The sequence below is a fragment of the Solea solea genome, chromosome 4 (genome assembly GCF_958295425.1).
Source record: "Solea solea chromosome 4, fSolSol10.1, whole genome shotgun sequence".
NCBI classification, from domain to species: domain Eukaryota; kingdom Metazoa; phylum Chordata; class Actinopteri; order Pleuronectiformes; family Soleidae; genus Solea; species Solea solea.
In genome coordinates this window covers 15,414,392-15,439,598 of record NC_081137.1, presented here as the reverse complement: position 1 = coordinate 15,439,598, position 25,207 = coordinate 15,414,392, and the positions used below count along the sequence as shown (strand labels likewise).

Below are 25,207 nucleotides of genomic sequence, written 5' to 3'. Positions count from 1 at the left end.
CTTTTAAGAAGGTGTAGGTGCTGAAAACACTAATAGCGCCATGTATATATCTTTAGTTCCAGTGAGTTTATTTTTATTCCACCTCATAGATGTATCTGCCCCCTCCCCTCCTGACAGACTTCCATGTATCCTAAAACAATCACTATAATCTAAATATCCAACATTTAAACAATATCACAGAATGAAAAAATATCTGATATAATGAAATTATAGCAGGTGAACGCTGACTATTTCCCCTGCAATCTGCATACTTTGCAAAATGGATAAATACAGCTCCTTTCAAGCAGATACGTCATCAAATCTTAGTCTTACAAAGCATTTTTTCAGACTCAGTAAGTGTATGTATAGTGATACCACAGCATGTCAACAACAAGAGTGACAAACTAAAAAAACAAATGCTACTTTTTCACTGCAACATGTCTTTCTCATTATACCAAGTTAGTTCTGAATAGAGACATTCAGACACATGAGATACTTTACACAGATGAGACAGGCTCACACACACACACACCTTCGACACTAACAAGGTTGTGCTTCCACACATCGATCGCTGCAGAGTGGCATATTTTTGCTGGAATAATGACTTGTGAATGGGATTGTGTGGGTTAGAGAGAGCCCTGCATAGTTCCAAAGTGCCACGGTATAATAAGCTCTACTTATTTTAACTTCATTATGACAAGCCAGTTCACCTGCAACACAGAAGATCACAGCAAATTGGCTCTAAGACAGACTGCACTAAAAGAGTATAGCAGAGAGAATGTGTGTGCATGCCCCTGTGTCTAAATTAAGTCAAGCACACAGAAATATAATACTGGCTTTTAGAAAAAGACACCGGAAACCTGAACATGGCCTTTAAAAGTGACTGTCTTTGGGTACAACTGGAACATTTTGTGCTATGCATGACAATTGCCCAATTCTATATAATGGCTACTCATCCATGAAGCAGTCACACTCCCCTTACTGCCTTTGCCATGTGGAATTAGAAAACAGCCCATCTATACAGCAGTCAACTAAGCAGAAAAATATTTAAATTAAGATTCAGAAATTCAACTGTGGCCAGTGGACGGTGACAGTAGAGCTCTAGTGGTAAAATCAGCACATCCTAGATGAGATTCCTCAAGAAGGTGAGTTCCAGGCATTCTCCTTTGCTAGCAGCAGAGGGTGCCAGCACATCATAAAAATACTCGGGCATGCAACACATTCCACATAACTCCTAGACATGGGTTACTCATGTAAAAATACCAAACAAAGAAAGACAGACAGACACATGCTGTACTTGACCCACTCTTGGTTTGCTGTCACTGTGCATTTTCATTTCTTCCAATTCCAGGTTCCCTGACAGCCACTGAATGTTGTGTTTGTGAAGCAGTACAGTCTAGACATTCTGTGTATGTTCCAGGAAACTATAAACTGACATTGCATATTATAATTTAACATCATAAATCTATTGACCAGGGTTTCTAGTTTGCTTGGAACTTCATGCTAAGAGTAGTTGAGGTTGAAACAAACGAAAAAAGAAAGGAGTGCTCCGTTTTATGCGCTGTAAAATTATGAGTGTGCGTACTAACGGCATCAAATACATGCTTTGCTCTTGCAGACATGTGGACAACACTTGTATTTGGATGTACAGCTTTTTTCAAAAAGTTTGCTTTTCTCTTCCCTCTCCTTGCCAGTGGCAGTTGAGGCCCAGAGTGTGGGTAAATCACAGATGGCTATTTCTCTCTCGTTGTCCTGGGGCAACAGGAAAAATCAGGCAGACACTGCCACCTCTTCAGCCTACGGTGGCAAAGAGCTGGCACTGTCAAGACGACAGGGAGAAAAATGAAGAGGGGTAAGAGTCTGGCCTTCCCTGTGGGTTCTTCACAGAAACCATCTCCATCTGCCCATCTGGGCCAAATCTAACAGTAAACAGATTTCCTTTTGTACTCAACTATATGTGAATGTGACTATATATGCTTTTCAGAATACAGCAGCACTGCCTCATCCAGTTCACTGACCATCAGAAATTGATAGTGTTTGGCAGTATGAGACCCAGAGGTGCATCTTGTTTCTCTGGCAGTACATGGTATACTCCTTCTGTAGCTCTACTGCCTCCTACCCAGTGGTCTCTAAGGTTAGAGGGTCAGCACAGCTTCTTTGTGCTGGATCCCTGCACATATCACAGGTTAAGGAGTTTTCAAATAAATGTGGTTAAGACAAAGGCAGAGCAGTAGACAGGCTCAAGGTCAGGTGACACTTACTCTTTTCACATTTACACTTGAGATCTGTCAAGAGTTCAAGTGGAGGTGGTGTGCTGAGTTTAGAAATGTGGTCAATATGTGATGAAGTGTGAAAAGATAGTAATTGTAACCTGCCACATTAATGCAAAAATAATGCCTTGTGGTGTTATGTGGTAGATGTCAGTCTCTCATAGCTCTGCATCTTAATCGTTTGCTTGTCTATCTACAAGCTCTGGTTGTATATATATATATATATATATATATATATATATATATATATACACATATATATATATATATATATATATACACATATATATATATATATATATATATATACACATACACACACACACAGTATATGTGTTTCATTGCAGACTTTGCAACTCCACTAACTATACAGCGCAGTATTTAGCAAAAGCAAGTGTCTAATCATTTTTAGATGAAATGTTCTCAGAAATGCACTTTAATGTGGAGAGATGCAATTACTTAGAGAGACATAAGTCAGGAGTTGCTTTTCTGTCAACACATCACCACATTTTGGTTCTACTATTCCTCTAAGCTACATTAGCTGCTTGTACATGCTGTCCCTAAAAGACGTTGCTCTATGAGGGCTATTTATATGACGCGTCAGGAGCTTGTCCACACATTGTGCTGAACTATTGCTTTTCTACATTTTATCACATGTTTTGTCCAATATTGGACAAATACTGACACAGAGTACAAGCGTGCGCATTCACAAGGCCTGACTTTACCCCTACAAACATAATGCAGAACAGCTTCAGCTCTGTTTGCTATTCCCAGCTATTGTTGCAGAGTTGATAGCTCAATTTAAATAGAGGCTGTTAGTGAGTGAACCAGACAGCTCTTAGAGACATTTGCTTTCTCTCCATTTCTATTTATATACAGTATTTGTAGGAGACGTGCTTCTCTCTCTCCCACTACCTCTGTGTGTGAAGTTCTTTCTTTGCAAGGTCTAGTTATAGACCTCATAGAATGAGGCAGTTGGGTTTAGCGGGTTTTAGGGTCATAATAAGAGTTATATTTTGGTTGGTGTCAAGGTTGTGGGTAACACACACCAAATGTCACCAAATTATTTTGTTTATTTTGGAGAGATTAGGTTTAATTGAGTATTTGGAATGGAGTCACTTTTCTGCTGTGAAGATTCCTGTCTTTTTTCTTGTTACACAATTAATTCTGATCATGTTCACTGTTGTTTTTTTTATGTATTTTTTTTAAATAATAATGATGATTAATGATTAATACTGTGAGTCTTGCATGGATAAGATAAGATAAATACATATTATAAGCTATGCGCTGACGATAAAACCCACTCCACTGCTTCACTGACTTACATACTGTAAGAAAACCCTGCATTCACACAGACAACATTTGAGAACATTTGATCACGAGTGCAAACTCAACAGTTAAACAACAACATACACTTGTCTCATCCTTACTGAAAGCTCTTACAGAGTGATATTTTAAATACCTCAGTCTAAATCAAAGCAGCCGGATCTTCAGCTTATAATAAAAAACAAACAAGCAAAACCAACCCTTTACTTATTAAAACCAACATGAAATCATAGTTTCTTCTCATTGCTCTGTATAATCTCTGCCATATGGTTTCGCACTGGAACATGATCTCTTGTCAGATGACAGGATAACTAAGGGTGACATTACAGACAATTATGTGGGTGATGGCATGTAGTAATTATACAATAATCATGAAAGTGCCCTTATCTGGCTCCGTATGGCAGACATCTTCCGAACATTATCCTGTGTTATTACACTCAATTTCATGGCACTCTGTTAAGCTACATCCCACCAGGACTGAGCGTATTCAAAAATGAGAATGGAACTCTAGTGTGGACGTATTACTGAGAGAATATAGTCTACATCTTATCAAAGGTAGGGAAATGAGGCAGAAGGGAATGTAAACATTGAGAGTGAAGGATCTGATAAATCAAACCTCTCAGACATTTCATAAAATAAAAAAACGTCATAATATTAAAACTGTATTTTCTATAGTAGTGATTTGAAGAACAGCAGCACAATGAGGAAGGAAACAAAGTCATTGTATAACCAGTCACAGTCATATTATTCTACTATTCTACAGTCTAATAAATCCCATTTATCCTTTCTATTACCTTAACCCTAAACAATTACAAAAGGTATCAGGGAAAAAAAGGTTTTACAGTCTCGCCAGGTAGATAGGGCAATCAGTTAATGATAACTGTGTCTTTGTGAGTGCAGAGAAAAAACAAAATCTCAGTTCAGCACACAAAAATACAATTAGTTCATTAAAAAGGTTTAAGCATCAGCAGCTTGCAAAATTGGGACATATTATAGTTGACTGAATTTTAAAAAGGTTCCAGGAAATTAATGGGGAAATAATAGCAGACTAGATTGCTTTTATGTTTGCTTTATGCTGTATTTCACCCAAAAAGTGCTCATTAAATTTCTGATCCAACTGGGCTAATATTAGTTTGAAGCCCTCTGCTGACTTTAATGACTCCTAACATTAACTATTTAAGGATGATTTAACTACTTGTAGTAGCTGTTACACTTTAAATGTCACAGCATTGAGTTAAGTGGGAGTCCGATTTCTGAAGCATTAGGAACACAAGTTTTCTTTGACTTGTAATGTTTATTTTACTTGCCACCTTTACTTGTCAGAAGCCAAGAAAACACAAGTACATTCTGAGAAACTGGTAGAACACACACGCTCAAATTGAAAACACATGTCCACAGATTGAGATGCCTGTGGGGTCAAGCTGTACAGATTTACATCTCTTTATAACAAGTTTCACATCTTAGTAACCAAGCAAGGATAGAAAGTAGGGGGCAGAGTGGTTATGAGGATGTGCCGGGTAAATACAAGTCCCGCTATGTTATTCTCTTCAGCGTTATAGATTTTAACAGTCAAAGTTTCCCACCACAAGGGGATATTTCACTCTATGGACCTTTGGTGCTTTCATAAGTACTCCACTTACACAGCCAGCACCTGCTCCCTGACCTCCTTTTATACCAGGAGCCACAAAGTATAGCAAAGGCAAGGCAGCGCGAGGGAGTCAAAAATAGACATCTGCAAAGCTGCACCAAGCACAAACTGCACACATAATATGTATGATTATAATACAGGTCGACTGATTTCACGTATAGGCTCAGGTGAAACTGCATATGCCCATATTCTATTTCGTGTTGCTAAAGCACAGGTGGTCAATTATGGTGAGAATGTACCCATGCTAAAATACACGACCCAAATCACTAGACACTTAATAACTCTCTACGCTGTAAGAGAACAAGGGCGTGTCACAGTAGGGGCAACTAACTGACACACAAATGATGGTAGAAAGCATCTGATTCAAAGGTGGTTTAGCCAACTTCACGTCACTGTCGTACTGCAGATGAAAACGAAGTTGCAGCTGATAGTCTACCTTAATTTGGAAGGGAAAATCCACTACTTATGCATCAATAACATATGTTATTAATGCATGGCCATGTGATTTTTCTTTCCTCAGATGTCACCTCGCAGGTTGTGTAGATTTGAGAGGGTTGTTAAAGTTTAGTACCTGTGCTGTTATACTGTGTTGCTCCTGTAAAGACAGCAGTAAAATATGACTTTAACTTACTCATCATTTGGGAGCAATGGCTGCACCAAACTTTGGGAATTTTCTGTTGCTCTGTGCAAGTGGAAAAGGCTCAGTGACTTAGAACAGTCTTTTCTAACTTTACAACAATTAAGGACAGTATTAGTGTCAGTAAAGTGACAGGCAGTCAAGGTTTTCTTCCTTTTCTCGCAAAAGCATGCATCAAAGAAAAAAAGGAGATGACACACAGTCACAGTGTTATGTTTGGGGGAAAAAAACAATTACCAAATGGACTTGAACTATCTAGTGCTCATCTGCGGATCTGTGCGTTGTAAACTGCATAAGATTGGCTTAGACATAAGTCTGACTGGAGTGTTCTGTCTGTGACGGTGCTGCACAAACACGATAAAAGCTTCTTCAAACACTCCTTCGGCCCGCTGCGTGGCACTGACTGACAGCTTAGATGGGCCTGGGATTTAAGTGACCGACACTTCAGTTTTAAGTGCACGCCACTTAATTTTTCACAAATTAACTGTGAGGCCTGTCAAGAGTGAACACCGGCATCAACTTGGACAGTAACTAGTGAGAGGAGATGCCGACTGTCTCTGCAGTGGAATAACTTGGCTTAACAGTCATACAAACCCCTGTCATCCTCCTGTCTTCTCCCTGGGAGAAGTAACACTTCAAAAGAAAATATTTCTTGATGAAGGGAAAGCAAAGCAAGCAGAGAGTGGGAAAATTGAACTGTTTTCAAAGATTATGTTAGCATCAAAAGAGCTTGTGCGACATTGTGTGGCACGGTAGACACATAAATCCTCACCAGTAGATGCAGACAAGGGCGGGAGAGTGCATATGTTTAGAATTGGAGAGGTGTGAATTTGTTGTCAGCAGGCGTTAAGTGGGTACAGACAGAGATGCTTTTTGCTGTCTTAACATGAAGAGGTGTAAATACCCCCTGCACACACACACACACACACACACAAAGTAATTAAAAACAGCCATTTGAAACCTCTACTTACGTTAAAATATTTACCGCTGCAAAGACCACAAAACAAGGCATCACAATTGGATTTGATTTGATCCGGCGCTATAAACTGCCACAGTGACAGCAACGATTATCATCCCCACAAAAAGCAGCGGAATGGATTTAGCATCTTATCTGACAATCAGGACATTGCTTTTCTTTAAATCTCTTATTGGCTTAGTTGATAAGCTTATTAAGGGTGACCTGTCAATCTAAAGGAGCGGAACATTATATTACATTTTCACCGTAGATTGTAAAGGGTGCATGTTTGGCCTCTTTCTGACAAAGTCAGGACTTCAGTCCAGATATGTACACACCCACCCACACACACACACACACATCATAACCAGCCCAGGAGATCTGGCATTAGTGCTTTCAGCTTGATCTCATTACATGTGGCCATTAGCAGGTTAAAGTAAGAATTCAGTCTATAAGAGAGTGAAGCTAATGATAATACAGCCTCTGGCAGGCCTAAGGCAAGAGTTTCCACTGGGGCAGGTGGAGCGAGGATATACCCGATGAGAAAATCCAGAAAGCCAGAGGCCACAGACCAGAGCCCTATGGTTGACAGGCTGGTCTGGTTAAAGCTTCTCAAGGAAGCGTCTTTAAACCCTGGGGCTAGACACTGCTCAGTAGTCTCCATAGCAATTACTGCTCACCACTAGGACAAAGACCAAACTGCTCATTTTTCACATGCTTTAAGTGTGACTGATGAATGGGGAGAGCTGGGCGCTAGTGGCAGACTTTAACTTTTTTTTTAAGCTGTGTGACTGGGGAAAAAAAAAAAAATGCTGTGATTAGTTAGTTTAACTTACTAACTTATTAATATAAACATTTCAGATTTAACTTTAAAAGCTTTGAACAGGAAGTCCGAATCAAGTGTTTGGCTCACAAGCATCAGTATTTTGGTCATGATGTAAACCTGTAACAACAATGAATTCTGTTGTACTGAGGCATAAATTAAGATTAAAATCTACATACATGTAATGCATGTAAAAGTTAATACGACCATTTCACTACAGATTTAGCTTTTTGTGCAACATTTTATGCTCTTGACAAACTATTACAGACAAAAAGCACTGCTGCACCACCTTGTCTGAGAAACCGACTCAGTCAGGATGGCAGGCAGCCAGCGAGCCAGACAGACCAGCAGACAGACAGGCAGGTGGTTGGACTAAGATATGGGGTGGGCTAGGTCGACCTGAGCCCTCCTTGCTTTTCCCAACCCACTTCCCGTCTCCAAACTCCCCAGTGCCAGGAGGCAGATGGGCCTCATAGCACGCCCTTCTGTTCACCAGAGCTACTGTACAAAGCAACACACGCCACGGGCCACCGTTCCAACATCAGTGAACATAATAGATCTTTACCATAAGACAGAAAAAATGTACACAATACTTATAATAAAACTTATATCCTATGCCCTCATGATCTACTTTCTTTTCTCAAAAGAATATACCATATTCTCTGATGTTTCATTTAAGTTCTGTCTCATGAGGAGCAGGTTTTGGCCTCCATGAGGACTACTGGTCCTGACAAGGTCAGTTGTTATGGCAGAAAGAGGCCTACAGAGGTGACAAACACACACACACACACACACACACACAGACTCGGTAATGCATGCCATCTGTTTTAGTCAAGTCTCATACACAAAACATAACACAGAATTGTTTTACCTTCTACTTGATACATGTCTACAAATGTGTTTACTGCTGTTTAAAGCAAAAATAAAACCAAAACACATTAGCGTAAACAAAACTTTCAACGGTGAGCAAGAGAGAGAAAGAGATAGCGGAAGAGAGAGGGGGAGAAAGAGTGGGTGGGAAAGCAGATTGTGTAGGGAGGAACTGTGGGGGAGACGTCTACATCAAGTGAACAAGTGAGGTGTCAGGGAGTGGCAACAGAAAGGTAACAGTCAATAAAGTGTTCTGTAATCTCATACACAAACGATCACCAGGTGAAAGCATTAATCAGCTGTAATGCAGACAGTTGGCAGTGTTGTAACAAACATCAAAAGCTGTCAATTAGCTCCACAGTGAACATGTGTTTTACGCTTGTGTGTGTATACAGAAGTGTACAGTGAATCGCTAGTTATATGCTATCTGTGCATTTTGCATAATTATATATCTGAAGAGCAAAGTCAGCTATGAACTTTTCACAGGAGGCAGATTTAGTCACAATAAGATCATTTTCTCTCTCATCATCCTCCTCTTCCTCACATATACTGTACTTCCAAACTCTGGTATATACAGTAGAACGTTATTTATGTACCATCAGAGAAAGCTTGCAGTGGCACACATACCACAGAGAACAAATGGCAATAGAGGAAGAGAGCACTTATAGAGTCATATAATTTGAGGCTTTCAGTACTGTCACCACTTTCCACTAAAGCTTTCTTTATCTGCACTTTTTCTTCTCACTATGAGGTGATATGTCATAAACATTTCTCTATTTCCCCCCTTGAGCTTACAATATATTTCTCAGTTGAGTACACTGGGTCACTGCCAGAGATTGAAAAGAAAATTGCTGAGATCTGCTAGCTTGGCTAAAGAAGAACAAAAAAGACAGGGGGAAGGGAAAAAAAACACCTCTTTCTTTATCAAAGTCCAAATTCTGTGCCTCCCTCATTCAGATAAAGTGAGAGCTCAAAAAGTGCTGATGTCAGGAGCTCTCTCTCTCTCTCTAGACTCAAGCAATACTGAATGGAGAAGGAGAAAGACTGCTGACAGTTAAACAACAACCTTGTGGAAGGACAATGCCTTAACATTTATTTATAGTGAAGCCAAAGAGAAGATAACAGTAGGGTTACATAACTCTGCTGCACCTCGTTTTTCCTCTGAGAGGACAAAAAGGACAGAGATGATCTTTTCAATTATGCGTAGTGTCATGAAAAAAGACACATGGGTGTCAGGAGCACCGAGGTCCATCAGCTTAATGCAAAGAACAAAAATGTATTCAGATATCAATGAAGGTAAATGATGTGGACAGATAAGATTATCGTGACCATCTTCAGTACAATTAATGAAGTCATTTTTGTAATTACAGAGATCAAAGGGGCTATTGTGTTTCAGTAAGCTCTCACTGGTGACTAAGCCAAACCACTATGCATTTAAAGTGACATTCAAGGCCTTCAGACCAGGGGCGTTGCATGTGTGCCACTGCGGCGTTCCGTCACAGATTAGTGTTCACACTAGAGCTGAAAAAATTAATCGATTAATTGATTATTCATCGATTACTAAATTAATAGTTAACTATTTTGATAATTGATCACTGAATCAGTTTGAAGCTTTTTTCATGATTAAAACAAGATTTCCAATTGTTTAAGCTTCTTAAATGTTAATCATTTTGGTTTGTGGACAAAACAAGACATTTGAGAACATCATCAATTCCAGGTTTGACGCACACCGATCAACATTTTTTAAGTTTTTCTGTTATTTTATGGACCAAATGATTAATCGATTAATCGAGAAAATAATCGACAGATTAATCGATTATGAAAATAATCGTTAGTTGCAGCTCTAGTTCACACTGCACACCTCTCACTCGCACATGCCTCTACTTTTGAGTTTCGGGTATCGTAAAGGATGTTATCACAACTTTTCCACTGTCCCACTCACGCTTCCGTTTCCTCCATGTTTAGTTTGTACAATACCCACAAATGCACATTATTCAGTTCTGGCCTCTGTAGAAACATGGCACCCTCCATAAATATATACATACTGTATATATGTGTGTATATGTATATACACACATATTAATTCATTTTAATTAAGGCACGTTGATATGGTCACAATGAAGTTCAAATGGTGCATCAGAATGGGGAAGAAAGCTGACTTTGAACATGGTTGGTCTGAGTATTTCATTTTCATGCACAACCATCTCCAGAGTTACAGATAATGGTCAGAAAAAAAGAGAAAATATCTAAAAATGCATTGTTGATGCCAGGGGACAAATAAGAATGGACAGACTGGTTCAAGACAACAGACAGGCATCAGTAACTGAAATAACCACTCATGTAGCAGACGAGCTACAGCAGCAGAAGACCTCACCAGACAGTTACAGGTACACACAATACGTAAAGAAGAGGCCAGTGTGTGTACAGTCAAGGCAACAACATGATCAGCTACAGGTAAGTGGTTTTAATATTGTGGTATGATTGGTGAATTAATAAAAATGTGCAGATGAATTCAATATTAATATAAAAACTCACAAATACACGACATGACTCCACACAGGGATTGTCTGTACTGTGTGTGCAGCCGACACAGCAGTATGAGATAACCTTGAAACTGGCAGGTAGCACCATCTGCCATTAGTCAATACGGGGACAGTGGCACTGACCCTCGCGACAGAGGTCTGCTGTAAAGTCTACATGTTATTGTACACATCATTCACACAACCACCGTACATTCTTTTCCATGTGCCTTTTAAAAATAAAGCAGACCATTTCCAGCAACTGGGATACAGTACATATAACTAATGACTACAGGCTGTGGGATTATCTATTCAGCAGTCGTGAACAGCCACAACAACAACAACAACAAAACTATATAACACAAAACATACGGTATAAATATTGCAGTATTAAATGTTACATATGCATGTAAGACTGTCTCAGAATGCCATAGGGAGAGAAAGTATTCCATATTTAAAATTATAAGCCATTTAATCAAGTCAATGTTTTGCTACAAATCTGTGAACAAGTAGGACAAACAAAATCAAGACATGTCATCACACTAACTGCTCCGACACTGAAGATTTAAGAAAACGGTATGCGTGTGCCTTTTGTGTTTCCCTCCTGTGGGCTTGTCCTGCTGAGACCCACACAAGTCTGTCCTTGAATATGCAGCTCAAGAAGACTGACCCTCTGCCAGAGAAAATGCTAACCTCAGTCTCTGCTGTGTTCCTGTATGTATAAACAGTAGGTAGTGCTGTTACTGTTGCTGCTGGAGCTACACCGCTGCATCAATGTACCATAAATATTCATTAGTGACCTTGTCACCTTGGTACACACAAAAATATATGCAGGTATATGCTGATTTCCACTCGCCTACCCTTGAAGCTGCATTCCACACTGATGCAAGTATTTTGACTTAATTGGACTTAAACTCTCAATGTCTCTTTAAGTCATGTCAACTTTAAGTTGAAAATGGTGCCTCAGCAGCGATAACACCTGAAGCAGAGTGTGGAGAGATGAGATCTGTTTAAAGTTAGTGTTTTTTAAAAAACTCCTGCATTCCAACACAGAGCATGTATTGAGAATAGACATGATCTCATCTTTGCAGATCCTATTACATTCATGAAATACACAAATGTGAGCCAGATGAACATCTGTTTTTGTATGTAATTGTAACATTACAATGGCCTCTGCACAGACAGTGATGAAGGTTCATGCCATTAGAGGATACTTAAAAAATGTAAGACTGACTGAAAGCCAGTAAAGGAACCAGGGGCAGTGTCATCAATGTCATCATATAACATTAATGTTAAAAAATAATGCTTGTCCAGTGTTTTCATATGGTCATACAAGTCTGAGACTTCTAGTGAATGGGAAAACAACAGCTGCTGCATGTGGACACTCAGTATTATCCTGTTCAATGAGCTGCACAAACACACCTGCAGTTAAGGCAGTAGCTATGAAAAAGGGACGTCATTCTATTGAGAAATGCCTCATTCAACATTATGAAAAAGACAATGCAAAAAAACAACCTCTCATATGAAAATAGCTCAGAACAGAGATAATAGTCTGCAACATTTACCTGATGCGACTGATTTTAATACTTTAATAGTAGAATAAGATTTGTTTTCAACTCACCACTGAGTGTTTCTTGTTCAGGCGTTTCTTCTTCTTCTTGCCTTGCGTGTGTGCCAGACGGGGGTTGTTCTCCTGGTCAGAAGGTTGGAGGTGAAAGTGATTGTTCGTGCAGGTCTCCAGACTTAAGCCGTTGGGGACTCTGCCGGGCTTTTTCTTGTGCAGGGGCCCTGCTTGGTTATTACTACACTCATGTGGCGTCAGCATCATGTTCTTCTAAAAAAGGAGAAATAGAAAAGCACACAAGGGAGATTGTATTAGAATCAAAACAAATATCTAGTGTAGGTATTTTGTATCAACAATGTAGCTCACATGTGAGGATTCTGCAATCATACTGTACAATCAATGCATAGTCAAATGTGTCAGTAACTTTCAATAACCAAAGAGGTTTGTCTGTGGTTTGGTTCACCTCTGTTCAACAGATAAAAATAAAACTGCCTCAGTCTAGTAACTGGCACAGGAGTGATATATGTTTATTCACCAAGACTTGAGCTAAACTAAACACTTGTTCATAAACGACGCCTCAGTCGAGAATATATCCCACAGAAACCACTGTGTGCCTCAGAGTTCATGTAAGGTACGAGCAAAGACACCGGGGCAGTTTTCTCACATATTACTGTTGAGAACAAAATCCACCATATCTCAAGCACCACAGAGTTACTCATTGATGGACCACCTTGAAGCAAGTTACGTGTGCCTGTAGACTCCAGCAGTGTAACAGATATGCAGTGCTGTCAGAGGGATGAGTTTAATCAGTGTGTTACTGACACTGACTCACTCAACAATTTCTAAAGGCTTCCATTCACACAGAAAAACAAGCGCATGCATCAACTAATCTCATTTGCCTTTTCCACCCACACTCATTCAAGGCAAATAATGCAGCATGACATGCATTGTCAGTGTACAGAATAAGTGACAAAGTTATGATGGGGCTGAGAGTGTTTCCATTGTGCCATGCTTGCACATGCTTCTCAGCCTACAAACCGACGCACTACACAGAATAAATGATGCACAATATGTTGCCCAGCTAACAACACCAAGAAATTCCTTATTTCAGCACTTTATGGCATTGACAGGCAGGTAAATACGCAATATGGCTCACTCTCGACGAGCTGTCACTGGTGTAGCATTTAGTAGAAATTCATGTCTGCAGTATGTCTGCAGTATCCGCGTGACAGGTTGCTGCTTGGACGTTAGCCATAAATACAGGGGATTAACTATATTTATTGAGTATTTTTATTAGGATTATACAAGCCTAATAAACTAAAGTAATATTAAATATAACTGATTCATCCACACATACAAACATGTGGTTTGGCTATGACAGTCTGTGGAAGGTGTAAATTCTCTTGAATCTATATAATGGAATAACCTTTCACTGTTCTTTAATGAACAGCAGATATGCTGGCACGATGGACATCTTCTGAATTCTAAAAGTATGTCCACAACATGTAATTCTTTGTTCATTTGCAGCAAAACTGAAGAGGCATTATACAGCGTAAGGAACATGAAGTATGTGCTGCTACATACACAATGAGGGAGAGAGTGAATGAAACAATGGAAAGCTCTGCTTGCCAAAATAATAATACAAAAATGCAGCTCAAAAAGAAGCATCCACAATGAGTCAGTGCATAAAGATGATACTGAAGAGAGACAGTAGAGTCAGCTGCTGATTCCAGAAGGAGTGAGATAATCACTGTGTTCAGTTGAGGTAATGTGAAACATCTTATCCAATTAAACATTTACTTCATCTGGTGACTTTTAAGTCTCTGAAACAGCATGTGTGTTGTTTTATTTGTGTTCCAAAAGCAGTAAAAAATACCTGCTAACTTTGAGAGAATTGTTTGGCACTATTATACAATACCTCAATATGGGTCTTGCTTGGAGTTTATTGGATGTTGGTTTTGGCTGAGCTTTTTTAAACAACCATTACCCCTTAATTTTTATTACCGCATTTAACTTTATTTGACCCATTTTATCGTGCTTGGCTCTGTTGGTGCCTCTTTCTCTAATCACTCTCCTTTGTCTTGTGTTTGAATTCCACTCCAGAGAACCTCCCTTGTTAAGAAAATCAGGGGCATGATGTAACAACACCCTCAGAGCCAGCTCTTCAGTTTACACAGATGTGGATCCCGCTCTGTAAAGACCTCCCGTGGCAGCTTAATGCCGAACAATAATGCCCCCTCATTTTATATTTGTACCATTCACAGAGACGGGTGAGGTAAAGTAGCAGTGCGATGATATTGTCTGTGTAAAAGGAGCTGCTGTCTACTGCGGTAGCTTTAACGAGCAGGATTAAGCAGGTCTTTCACAGCCTCTTGACATTTGAACCACCTATCAGGCTGACAAATGAGAGGCTGATCAAAGAGTGTGATCGACATGACTTACTTTGCTTACAAAAGATTGAGCTGAGAGAAACAAGGATGGAAGGTGGGATGGTGGAAAACAGAAACGAGAGAAAGCTTTCACTAACATATGACTATGGCTCCCCACAATGCTACTGTACTCAGCACCAAGCTCAACATACATCTGCTCTCATGCTCACTCTCTCTCTCTCTCTCACTCAAGTAAACAATAACTGCCAATCTAATGAACACCAATAAAGAGTGTGCAATCTCTCCTACAACAGCCCTTATTAGTTTGACCTCCTGAAATAGCATTAGAAGCTCTAAGGGACATAATGTCCTGTGAAACGCATCAATGTTATATCTGTTTTCACTATTTGTTTATTTGACGTGAGTGTCCATATGTATGTGTGTATATGTATTATACTCTTTTTTTATTATTATTATTATTATTATTATTTACTTTTTAATTATTTCATTATTTTCCTTTTTCTTTGATTTCTATGTTAATTTCATTGTTTTAACACCTTAGGAAGGGATGGGAGGGAGAACGGGAAGAAAAGTTTGCCTTGTTGTATGTAATAGTGTTTGCTGTTTCATATGCTGTAATTTGCAAACAAAAATTAATAAATACATTTGTATATAAAAAAAAGGAAGCTCTAAGGGACTGTCCGCATGAAAACAGTTCTAAGTGAATCTGCTAAAGTATGTTTTTAAAATCATATCAGCGATTTGTCCACACAGAAACTGCATTTTGGTAGCCCATAGCATTTTCATGTAAACAACCAATATGCTACTTTGGGAAAACGATGATGTCACAATCCCACCTCTCTCTTTTGCCCTTCTTTCCTTAATCCCCCTGGTGATTGTGTACTTTGTACTGTATACTGATTTGAATACATTGTTCACAGGGCTCATGCTGCCTTCTTGAAATGTCATTTCGTGAAAACAAATCCGTGTTTATGAAAAACTTTTTTTAAAATGACAGAGAAAGAGATTGTTTACATTCTTGCTGATTGCATATGTTGTGTGTATGTAGTGCACACAAAGTACTGTATGATCTGTTTGAGTTTTCTACAAAAGTAGACAGTTGTAGTGGTTTTTTGTTCCCATTACAGTTGCTGTAGTAGTCACTTACTACAGACAGTGAAATTAATTGACATATAGCATTAAGTTCAATTGTTACATCACATGTTTAATGTGCACAAACCAAACAAACTCCAAACACAAGAAGAGGAAACCGACAAAAACAAAGACGCAAGCGCAAGAGAGAGTGGTGGGATTATGACATCATCATTGTAATTGCATTTCAGGGCTCCCAAAATGACGTTTGCGATGTAATACACATCATTGTGCAACGCAGGAATGTCACACAGATAAAAACACAGTACTGCTATTCTGAGAAACACAAAGAGATTTGTGTGGAGCTGGTAGGCTTAATCAGCATTGTATGAACTCATTTGACAATGAACTTCACCAGCTGACTGCATTACACACTTGAGGCGTCACTAGTGACAGTGACTGATGGAGCTAAATGGATAAAAAAAAAAAAAAAAGGTTTACAAAGGGTGTGAAGGACAACATGGCATCACTGTATAGCAATAACCATGGCAGCCATATGTTGCACGTCATTCAAGAATAAAATGTCACCAGGGCAGCATTATTCTGGCTTGTTAGTGAACAAGCAAAGACTGCGCGGTGAAGGATCTTCTTATTGGAAATTCAGCAGGATCGCAGTATGAAAGGGGGCTTCTCTCTCAGGGGTTCGAGTGCCTTCCTTTCCCTGAACTGAAAAGTTTAGGAAAGTAAGAGCACTGCAGCATCATGTGGATATATTTATCTCATAGTGTCTAAAAACAGTACTGCACTAGAAAGAAAAGTATAGTAAGCGGAGTAAGTGGAGCCAAACACACCAATACACAGGTTTGCACTGACTTTCATTCATTTGGACAGCCCAAACAAAGCCCTAACTATAACCATTACTGATTAATGCCTAACCCTAACCTAACCTAACCACAATGCAAATTTTAGACTTCACCAGTTCCTCATAAATAAGGTTCTGCCTGATTAGGACATTTGGAAGGTTTTGATCTCCATGGTCCTACTGGTCCTGACAAGGTCAGTGTTAATGACAGAAAAGGTCCTAAAGAGATTAACAAATACAAGCACACACACTCACATTTCTGGAACAGCAGAGACCTTTTCCCCCCCCATTAGAGTTAGCAGTGTGCATGAAAACAGACAAATGGATATCCTGCATATGGAAATTTGATTTCCTGGTTGTGTCTGGCTGTTCAAACGTGGATCTTCTTTTTCAGAGAGCAGACAGGCCTGAGGGGAGCTGGTGTGACGGGGGATCTCTGCAACCAGGTTCTAGTTGTATCTTTCAGTCTCGTCAGGCAGAGAAACACAACTGATTTGCCACAATGAAACAAAGCCGCAAAAGCCACATACACTGTTTGAAAAACAGCTATAAAATGGAGACGTTGGTCTCCTTTACACCTGGCATGAAAATGTGTTTTCTGTGATCAGATTGCAAGCGTCGGACCATATGTAAGTACAGGTGTAAAAACACACAAGGACGGATTGTTATTCGATCTGCGAAACCACTTCGGTAGGTGGTCAGGGGCGCATTGTGACCAGATCCACCCACAACAACAAAGTGGAGCGGAGGGTACTTGGTGGCTTTGAGCACAGCTATGTGACAGTGGCGACAAAACTGAAATCTCCTCTGCTTCCATTGGTTTTCTGCTTGTCAAGATGACTTCTTCCCCTGCTTAAAAAAGCAAAGAGGAGCCCATACAGTAGCACAACTTCACCTGCGGCGAACATTGTTGTTGTTGTTGTTGTTGATATGGTGGTGGTGAGGGGTGATTGTATAGTAATTGGATCTCGATGTGGACACAGGAGACGCATGTTAATACTAGATGTAAATGTATGTAGTGCTATCTGATCACTATCTGATCACAGAAAACCCATTCTAATGTCAGGTGTAAAGGGGCCATTATGGCCACAGCAATCAGGTGTGGATAGCAAGACATCTTATAAGTACTGTTGCAACAAGTACCTTACTAAAATCAGAGATTTGTATTCATGCGTGTTCGTGTCAAAGCAAACATGTACATGATTGTGTGAATACATATGTCGAAAGTGTGCATTCTAACAGGAGGGAAGTCAGGCCTTCTATAGAGATGCCAGTAGAAAACAGGACTTAATGAAAAACAAACATATTCAGCATGAGTCACAAGAACCCACAACATTTACCCTGATTAAATAAACATGAGAAGCAGAGATACAGCCTGTCAGCCTGGCTTTTTTCATGCTAATCACAGAGTACGCAGAGCAGGCAGAGTGGTCCTTTAATGGGTGTCGAGAGTAGTAAACCAACAGTGTTTGTGTTGTTGTATTACGTTACATTGCCGGGGTTTTTGTGTGGAACTCACTTTTTCAGACACAGACGTCGGCTGGCAGGACATTTGTTGTGTTCAGACAAATGCGAAAATAAAAGGATTTCAGTGTAAAGCAAACAAAGGCAAGGCGACATGCACCAATAGTCATGTGGTGACAACCTGAATAAGCAAATCATACTGTGAAACACGATGAAGTGCAGACAGTCCTGATAAAATGAGGTCAAACAACGAGGAGGAAAATAATGTTGCGCTGAAAATGATCCTGGCCCAAACGGCACTGGGGGATGTATTTGTCCCTTTGCAGCTGCCCTTGTTGGTTTAAATAATTACACCTAATTACTGACAGATGTAAAGGCAAATGAACTATTAGCTTAAACAGGCAGAGGGATTGCTTTGAATGACTGCACTAGGTCAGAGCTTTCATTGAATCCTGCCATTTAGTACCACTAAGTACAATTCTGGTTTAGCTACCTACAAGTGACAAGTCAACCGTCATAACCATTCATGAGTTATTCAAATCATTTAGTAAGTAATCATTCCACTTACAGTTCAAGTTATTTTTATGTTTAAAGGAATACTTCACCATGGCATGTGGCCTTGAATTGCTTGAATAGCAGTAGTATTTTTTTTTTAAATGGTGGTTCCCTCCCTCAGTTTTCCACTGAGTTGTAAAAAAAGGGCAAACGTAGGTTCAAGATTTGAAACTACAACGCCAGTTCCGCACCTTTTAGACTCGGCTCTGCAGAGTAAACTGAGAACGACAATGATCTTATGTAGTTTTCAAACTGATATGGCTGCAAGAGAAAAGACCTACATTTCTGAATATCCTCCATCCATCCAAGCTGACATTAGGAGAGACCCGGTCTGTCAGCTGCATTTTTCCAACGCAACATAAAAAGACAAACAACCCTTCACACTCACACATACATGATGGTCAATTTACACCCTGAAAAGAACCAAACCCTAATCTACACATCTTTGGCCAGTGAACTGTGTAGAACAACGTGCAAGATGCAGTTCTCTACAGACTGCAGAGCAATTTTAGTTTGATGAGCGCTTAGAGAACCCTCTGCCAACTTAAATATCTGTGTTTGTGCTAAGAGACTGGATATCACAGTGATATATTAAGCTGCATTAAATATTATTACCTCCTAGTTCCAGTGGATAAATTGTTCTTTTCCCTGAAGTGATAGTTAGTCACTAGACCAATATTCCAAAAAAAAACCTCCCCACAATCCAAGTCCACCTACTGACAAACACTTAAGCGAAATAAGCATGCTGTGACATGTTTGTAACTAGTTTGAGGAGACAGTCAGCAACACTGGCGCCATCACATACATTGAAAACACAGGGCCACAGAAGAACTACGAGTAGACAAGATTTCCACCAATGACGGAAAATCTACTCAAAGCGAAAACCCAATTGTGAGAATTGCAGCAGAGGAGACTGATTCAATGAAAACAGCAAAAGCCTTTGAGGGAGAAGTCAAGGGTTTTAAGAGCTGGAAGGAAGATAATAAAGAGCCACTAACATGAAACAAGTGGCATTTACAAGTATGAAAGCTGTATTGATAGTGTGTGCTGAGAGTAGGAGCAGGATGGGTACAACTATTACATAGACTGAGACTGCTTCATTTTAGGGTTAAAATGTCAGGTCAGAGGCAGGCTTTTCAGAAAATGTGTAATTCATACTGTAAATTGTACTTCAAATAACTTGGTTTTATTATTAAATCTAAAAGAATTGAGCGGAGAATATCTCAAGGTCTCTAACATGCTTATTATAGAGTTTTTGTTAGCAAATGCTTTGACATCACTCACATTTCTTTTGACACGAAAGACAGGTTTTTGTCAAGATCATGAAAAATTACACAGACAGTGAGTTTCTATTTAGAGCAGCGATCCGTCAACTGTTCCATTTTAATGCCTGAGCAACTGGAGTCTTTTGATCAATCAGAAGAAAATTGACAGAAAGGTCTGTGTGTGTGTGTGTAAGTTATGAGTTTGTTTGACTGGAGACACACAAAGCTTTCTTTGTTCCAGTGGATTCAGACTGATGTGAAATTTGAGATTTGTGAGATTTCATTGCCAGAGAGGAGCGCACTGATCAGGGTCGTGGGCTGGCTGAAAGAGAAACACAGTGAATATACTCCTTACTCTACATTCATTCCCCTCCAAGACTCGAACATGAACTATATACAACATTGTAACCTAACGAAATTACCAGAGACTGTCACTCACGACGGAATATTATATACAGACGTACATGGAGTCTGATTGACAGTGTAGAGCTAGACTGCATCTCTGAGTGCTACCTGATGCTGAAACATGTTTTGTCCAAATGTCATAAGAAAAAGAAAAATGATGTATTGTATGATGAAAATATGTATTCTGTGGGTAATGAGGGCGGGACTAGATAAACTTTTGCTTCTCCCGCTTTCCCTTTCGGTTATGTGTATTGTGTGAACTACACTAAGATGATGTGTGAATAATAAACAAATAATAATAATAATTATCTGTAAACTGACTGTACACTTAAAGAGCCAGTGTGTATAATCTAGGTGAAATTGTTATCATTTGGCAGAAACTGAAGTGAAAATAATTACATTTGAGGGGTACATTAACCCGGTGGTATGAAATGCTGTTCTTCATTACCACAGAATGAACCTTTTTATATATATATATATATATATATATATATATATATTTTTACAGTATATAAAGAGCTGAGTCAGCTCTATGGAGGCTGCAATTTTGTTTTTACAAATTGTCAATTGACAAACTAAACATATTTTGAGTTGACTAATTAAATGCCACATAATTACTGTTTCACTTCAATTCAGTACTGTACTCCCACCTTTTGCACTAATTTTATTTTATTTTATTATACACTATCTCATGACAGTTATTTAAATTCAATTATATTACTCTATTCATTTAACACTTATAATCACACAGCACCTTTCCTCCAGAGGTTTTAAAGTTTTAATTGTTTTCATTTTAATTTTAAGTTTTAAGTTTAAACTGTAGGTTCTTTCTTTTTTCTTTTTATTGTTGGGCTGACCGGGTTCTGGAGAGACTGAAATTTTGTTCTGACCTCATGTCTTAATGTGTGTTGGAATGACAATGAAGGAATCTTGACTCTTGAATCTTGAATAGTTTCTCCTACACACTTGGAAAGGGTGAGGTGAGGGATATTCAGGTCACTTAACTCAAACTCAGTATATTGATAGAAAACAAATCAATTGTCCTGTGAGTAAATAAAAGAGAGACTGTCACTTCTAACCACTTGGAAGTTTACTAAGCCCATTCACTGTCCACTGCTCTATTGTTTTCTGTGTTTTTGTGCACGCTGGAACCAGAACAACCACCGAAGAATGAAAAACAGTCTCTCCTGAGATTTAGGGTGAAGGCAAACAGAAACGCTTGATTTCGCTAAGGCTGTGAATTTATAGCAACAGATCTCCCTCTCCCTCTCTCTCTCTCTCTCTCATTCCTCACTTTTCCTCTCCACCTCTATGATTCACAGCAGTAAATTGAGTCAGAGAGTGAGTGAATAGTGAGTGATGCTGAAGTCTTCACGTCGGTAAATGTGCTTCCCCACTGCTCGCTGCCGAAACCAGACTGCTGTCGTGTAATACAGCAGGGGTTTTCAGAGGGAGAAACTTAAAGCACTTGCTTAAAATGTGCAGTTTCTTTCTCCTCCTCATACACCGGTGTGCCAGAAAATGGCATATGAATAAAGAAAGGCTCATTAGATTAATATAGACTTGACAACAGCCGTGACTACTGTTTACACTCATGTCTCCATGCTCAATATTAACTTTTAATATTATCTCACCCTTGGTTATATTGACACACGTGCGTTAATACACACAGAGTTGCCAGTAAAACCTGAGCTGTGATCATCTTGAGACAGTCAACATGCGGACACCCCCACACACTCACACACCCTCTGATGGCCAAGGATTCCTTGCTATCATTCCTCTGCTCTCCAGATCAATGACGTGATGTTTCTTTTGGGACGCTGTGGCTTCAGACAGAATTGCGCAGGTTGCTTAGCAACTGGGTACAGAAAGGAGATCATTAAAGTTCTCTGATGCTCATTCAGTCCTAACTTATATATCTGAAAACATGTTACTCTAAACTCCAATGAATAAGAATGTCTCCTCAGATGAACTTGTGTTTCTCAAAAGTCCAACACAAGGAAGTGATGGTAACTCATGTCATCAGAAAAATTACAAGTGAATGGAGTTTATCTTTTTTATATTCTTTATCAATTAAAACTGAAAAGGGAATTTGAATATTTTATTTTGCAGTCATTCAGACATTAGGCTTGGGCTGGCTCTATCTCCAGCTGGTCTTTTTTCATCTTGTACTTTTGGGAAATACTCTTGTTGGATCCAATGTTATCATCTATCATCTCTATCAAACTCAACAACTGGAAATTAAAAACAAAACAAACAAAAACACCTTATTTGTCTTAATCTTTTTGCCTCATGCTCATTTGTGTCGATGCCATGGAACAGAACTGAATTCACATAAATTAAAGTACTGAAGAAAAACACAGAAATAGAAAAGTAGCCGCATGTTTTTCCTTTAAAATAAGCTTGTTAACGTGCTTGTTAATGTTTTTCTGCTCCGTTTCAGTTGGACAGCATGACTCTATATTCACAGGTAGAGCTGTCTCCGCCAGTAATATGTGCTGCTCTCTATATTCAGCATAAAGCACAGTGGTTATTTTTCAACTCTTATCATGAAGGATTTTCTGTCAAAATCAGCTAGAGGACAGACACAGAAACAGTTTCTCTCTCTTATATATATATAAGAGAGAGAACTGAGTGATAACCTCAACCAATCAGTATAGCTCATGTCATATTTACAGTTGAGGTCATTAGAGGTGAAAATGGTTTTATTGACAATACATCTCACTTCCTTTCAGGATGACAAAGGAGCGTCACAGGTCTTTCCGTTAATAAAGTGCATTACACAAACACAGCTTACGTCATGTTAGTTAATATTACATCATATCAAGGGGACATAATGTAATGGCACATGCAGAGCTTTGATTCTTGCCTCTTTTCGCTGTGTAAAAATGAGGCTGCTGCTCACCAGTGAGTGGACAGACACCTGCACTATTTATAGCCCACAGACATTAACGCTAACAATGTAACAAGAAACTACAGACTTGATTCTCCACGGGTAATTAGAAACCCAGTGAAAGCTTACCATCTCCACAACTGAAAAGAAAGGCAGTGCTGGAAAAGAGAATGAGGCGGACCTCCGAGGATAGTGTCACATTACAGAGTTCTCACAAGTTAAGTGAAATCCACGGCACTTTTAAGGCTTTAGAGCCGTTGCTATGCTGCAGCTGAGCTTGTGTAATGATTACTGTTTCCATGCAAAAAAGAATCATGTGTGTGGACAGTACCAAGCAATAAAACTAAATTAAGAGCACATTGATCGTACATACTATTTGGGAAATGACTAAGAACATGCATTAGCGTTCTGGAATTCACTAACAAATCCATATTTTTCAATTAGTAAATGATGTATACAGGCACTTCATAACACCACCAACTGACTGTGTCCATATTCTATAGTGTCATTTAAATAAAAAAATATATAGAATAAAAAGAAGCCCAGGAACAACAAAACTGATGTTCTGCTGCAGCTCAAAAGTAACTGACATCATCATCATCATCAATTAACTCAATGTCACCAGTTCAAAAATAATAATTATGCTCATTATAAAGAGCTCCTGCAATCAGTGGTTTGGCACCTGACTGTACATGAGTCATATCTGACTGTAAAACAACACCGATGCACAAATGACTTTTCCAGAACTGCAAATTTTTCTTGCCTCATTTAACCGCAAAATTAAACCATGTTGTGACCAAACCCACATATGTACTCACAAGATTAGCAGATATGTGTAACTCACTTCACCGAGCATGACAAAATGTCAACATGATGCATCACAGTTGGTCTAAACTATTTTGTTTCTCTTGGTTCTTTGAATATTCTTTGAAACTTTGCATCAAATGTTAACGTTTGTCTTCACTTTGACACTTTTTAAATTGATAAACTCTGCACACCTAAGTGATGCTCAAGTCACAGACAAACTATGAGAAATTTAAATGTTTCATGACAAAAGTGACTTGGTCATTTTGGTTTGTGATCAAGACAAACTACTAATCTGCACATGCAAATTAATTAAGACTGCACTTGATTTCTCTGACTTTCTCTCATAATTAAATGATTAAAGCCAAGAACAAGTGTCCATCCGACTGATGAATTTCTCTGAGGATCCAATGTTTGATTTATCATCGAGTGCTTTCTATAATTCTGACATTACAATGTTGGTCAAAATGGAAGAAACAGGAAACAGTTGTTTCTATAAGTTGGGAGTGCTCAAAGTCATTAGCCCTAGTCATACTAAATGAGCTTCTTTTTATGTTCTATGTATTTGCAGCATTGTGTTACCAAGCTTAAAAAACAATAATTATAGGGCTGAACAATTTGGGGAAAACATGTGATTGTAATTTTTCTGAAAGGTATTGCAATTGTGATTTAATTTACAAAATAATAATGGATGGCTTGATACATTTGTTATTCCTGTCTGATTCCGATACACAACCTCAAGTATCTACTGATATCAGTTACACATTTTAAACTACAAAGCTGTTAACACATTTGTGCTGATACATCAAAGGTCAGGTCAATATTCACTGTGTAATACATTTAAAATATGTTAGAGCATTTCCTCAACACAATGTACTCTCTGCATCATATTGCAAGGATGAGAAAG

At 39.0% G+C, this 25,207-nt stretch overlaps 1 protein-coding gene across 8 annotated transcripts in view; it reads right to left on the bottom strand.

Annotated features, from left to right (window-relative positions):
* auts2a (activator of transcription and developmental regulator AUTS2 a) overlaps positions 1-25,207 on the bottom strand; it is a 270,916-nt gene that overhangs the window by 198,977 nt on the left and 46,732 nt on the right. For all 8 annotated transcript variants that reach the window (XM_058626845.1, XM_058626848.1, XM_058626847.1 and 5 more), the window contains exon 3: positions 12,649-12,861. In XM_058626845.1, coding sequence (XP_058482828.1) covers positions 12,649-12,861 — 213 coding nt within the window. The remainder of the gene's footprint in view (positions 1-12,648; positions 12,862-25,207) is intronic.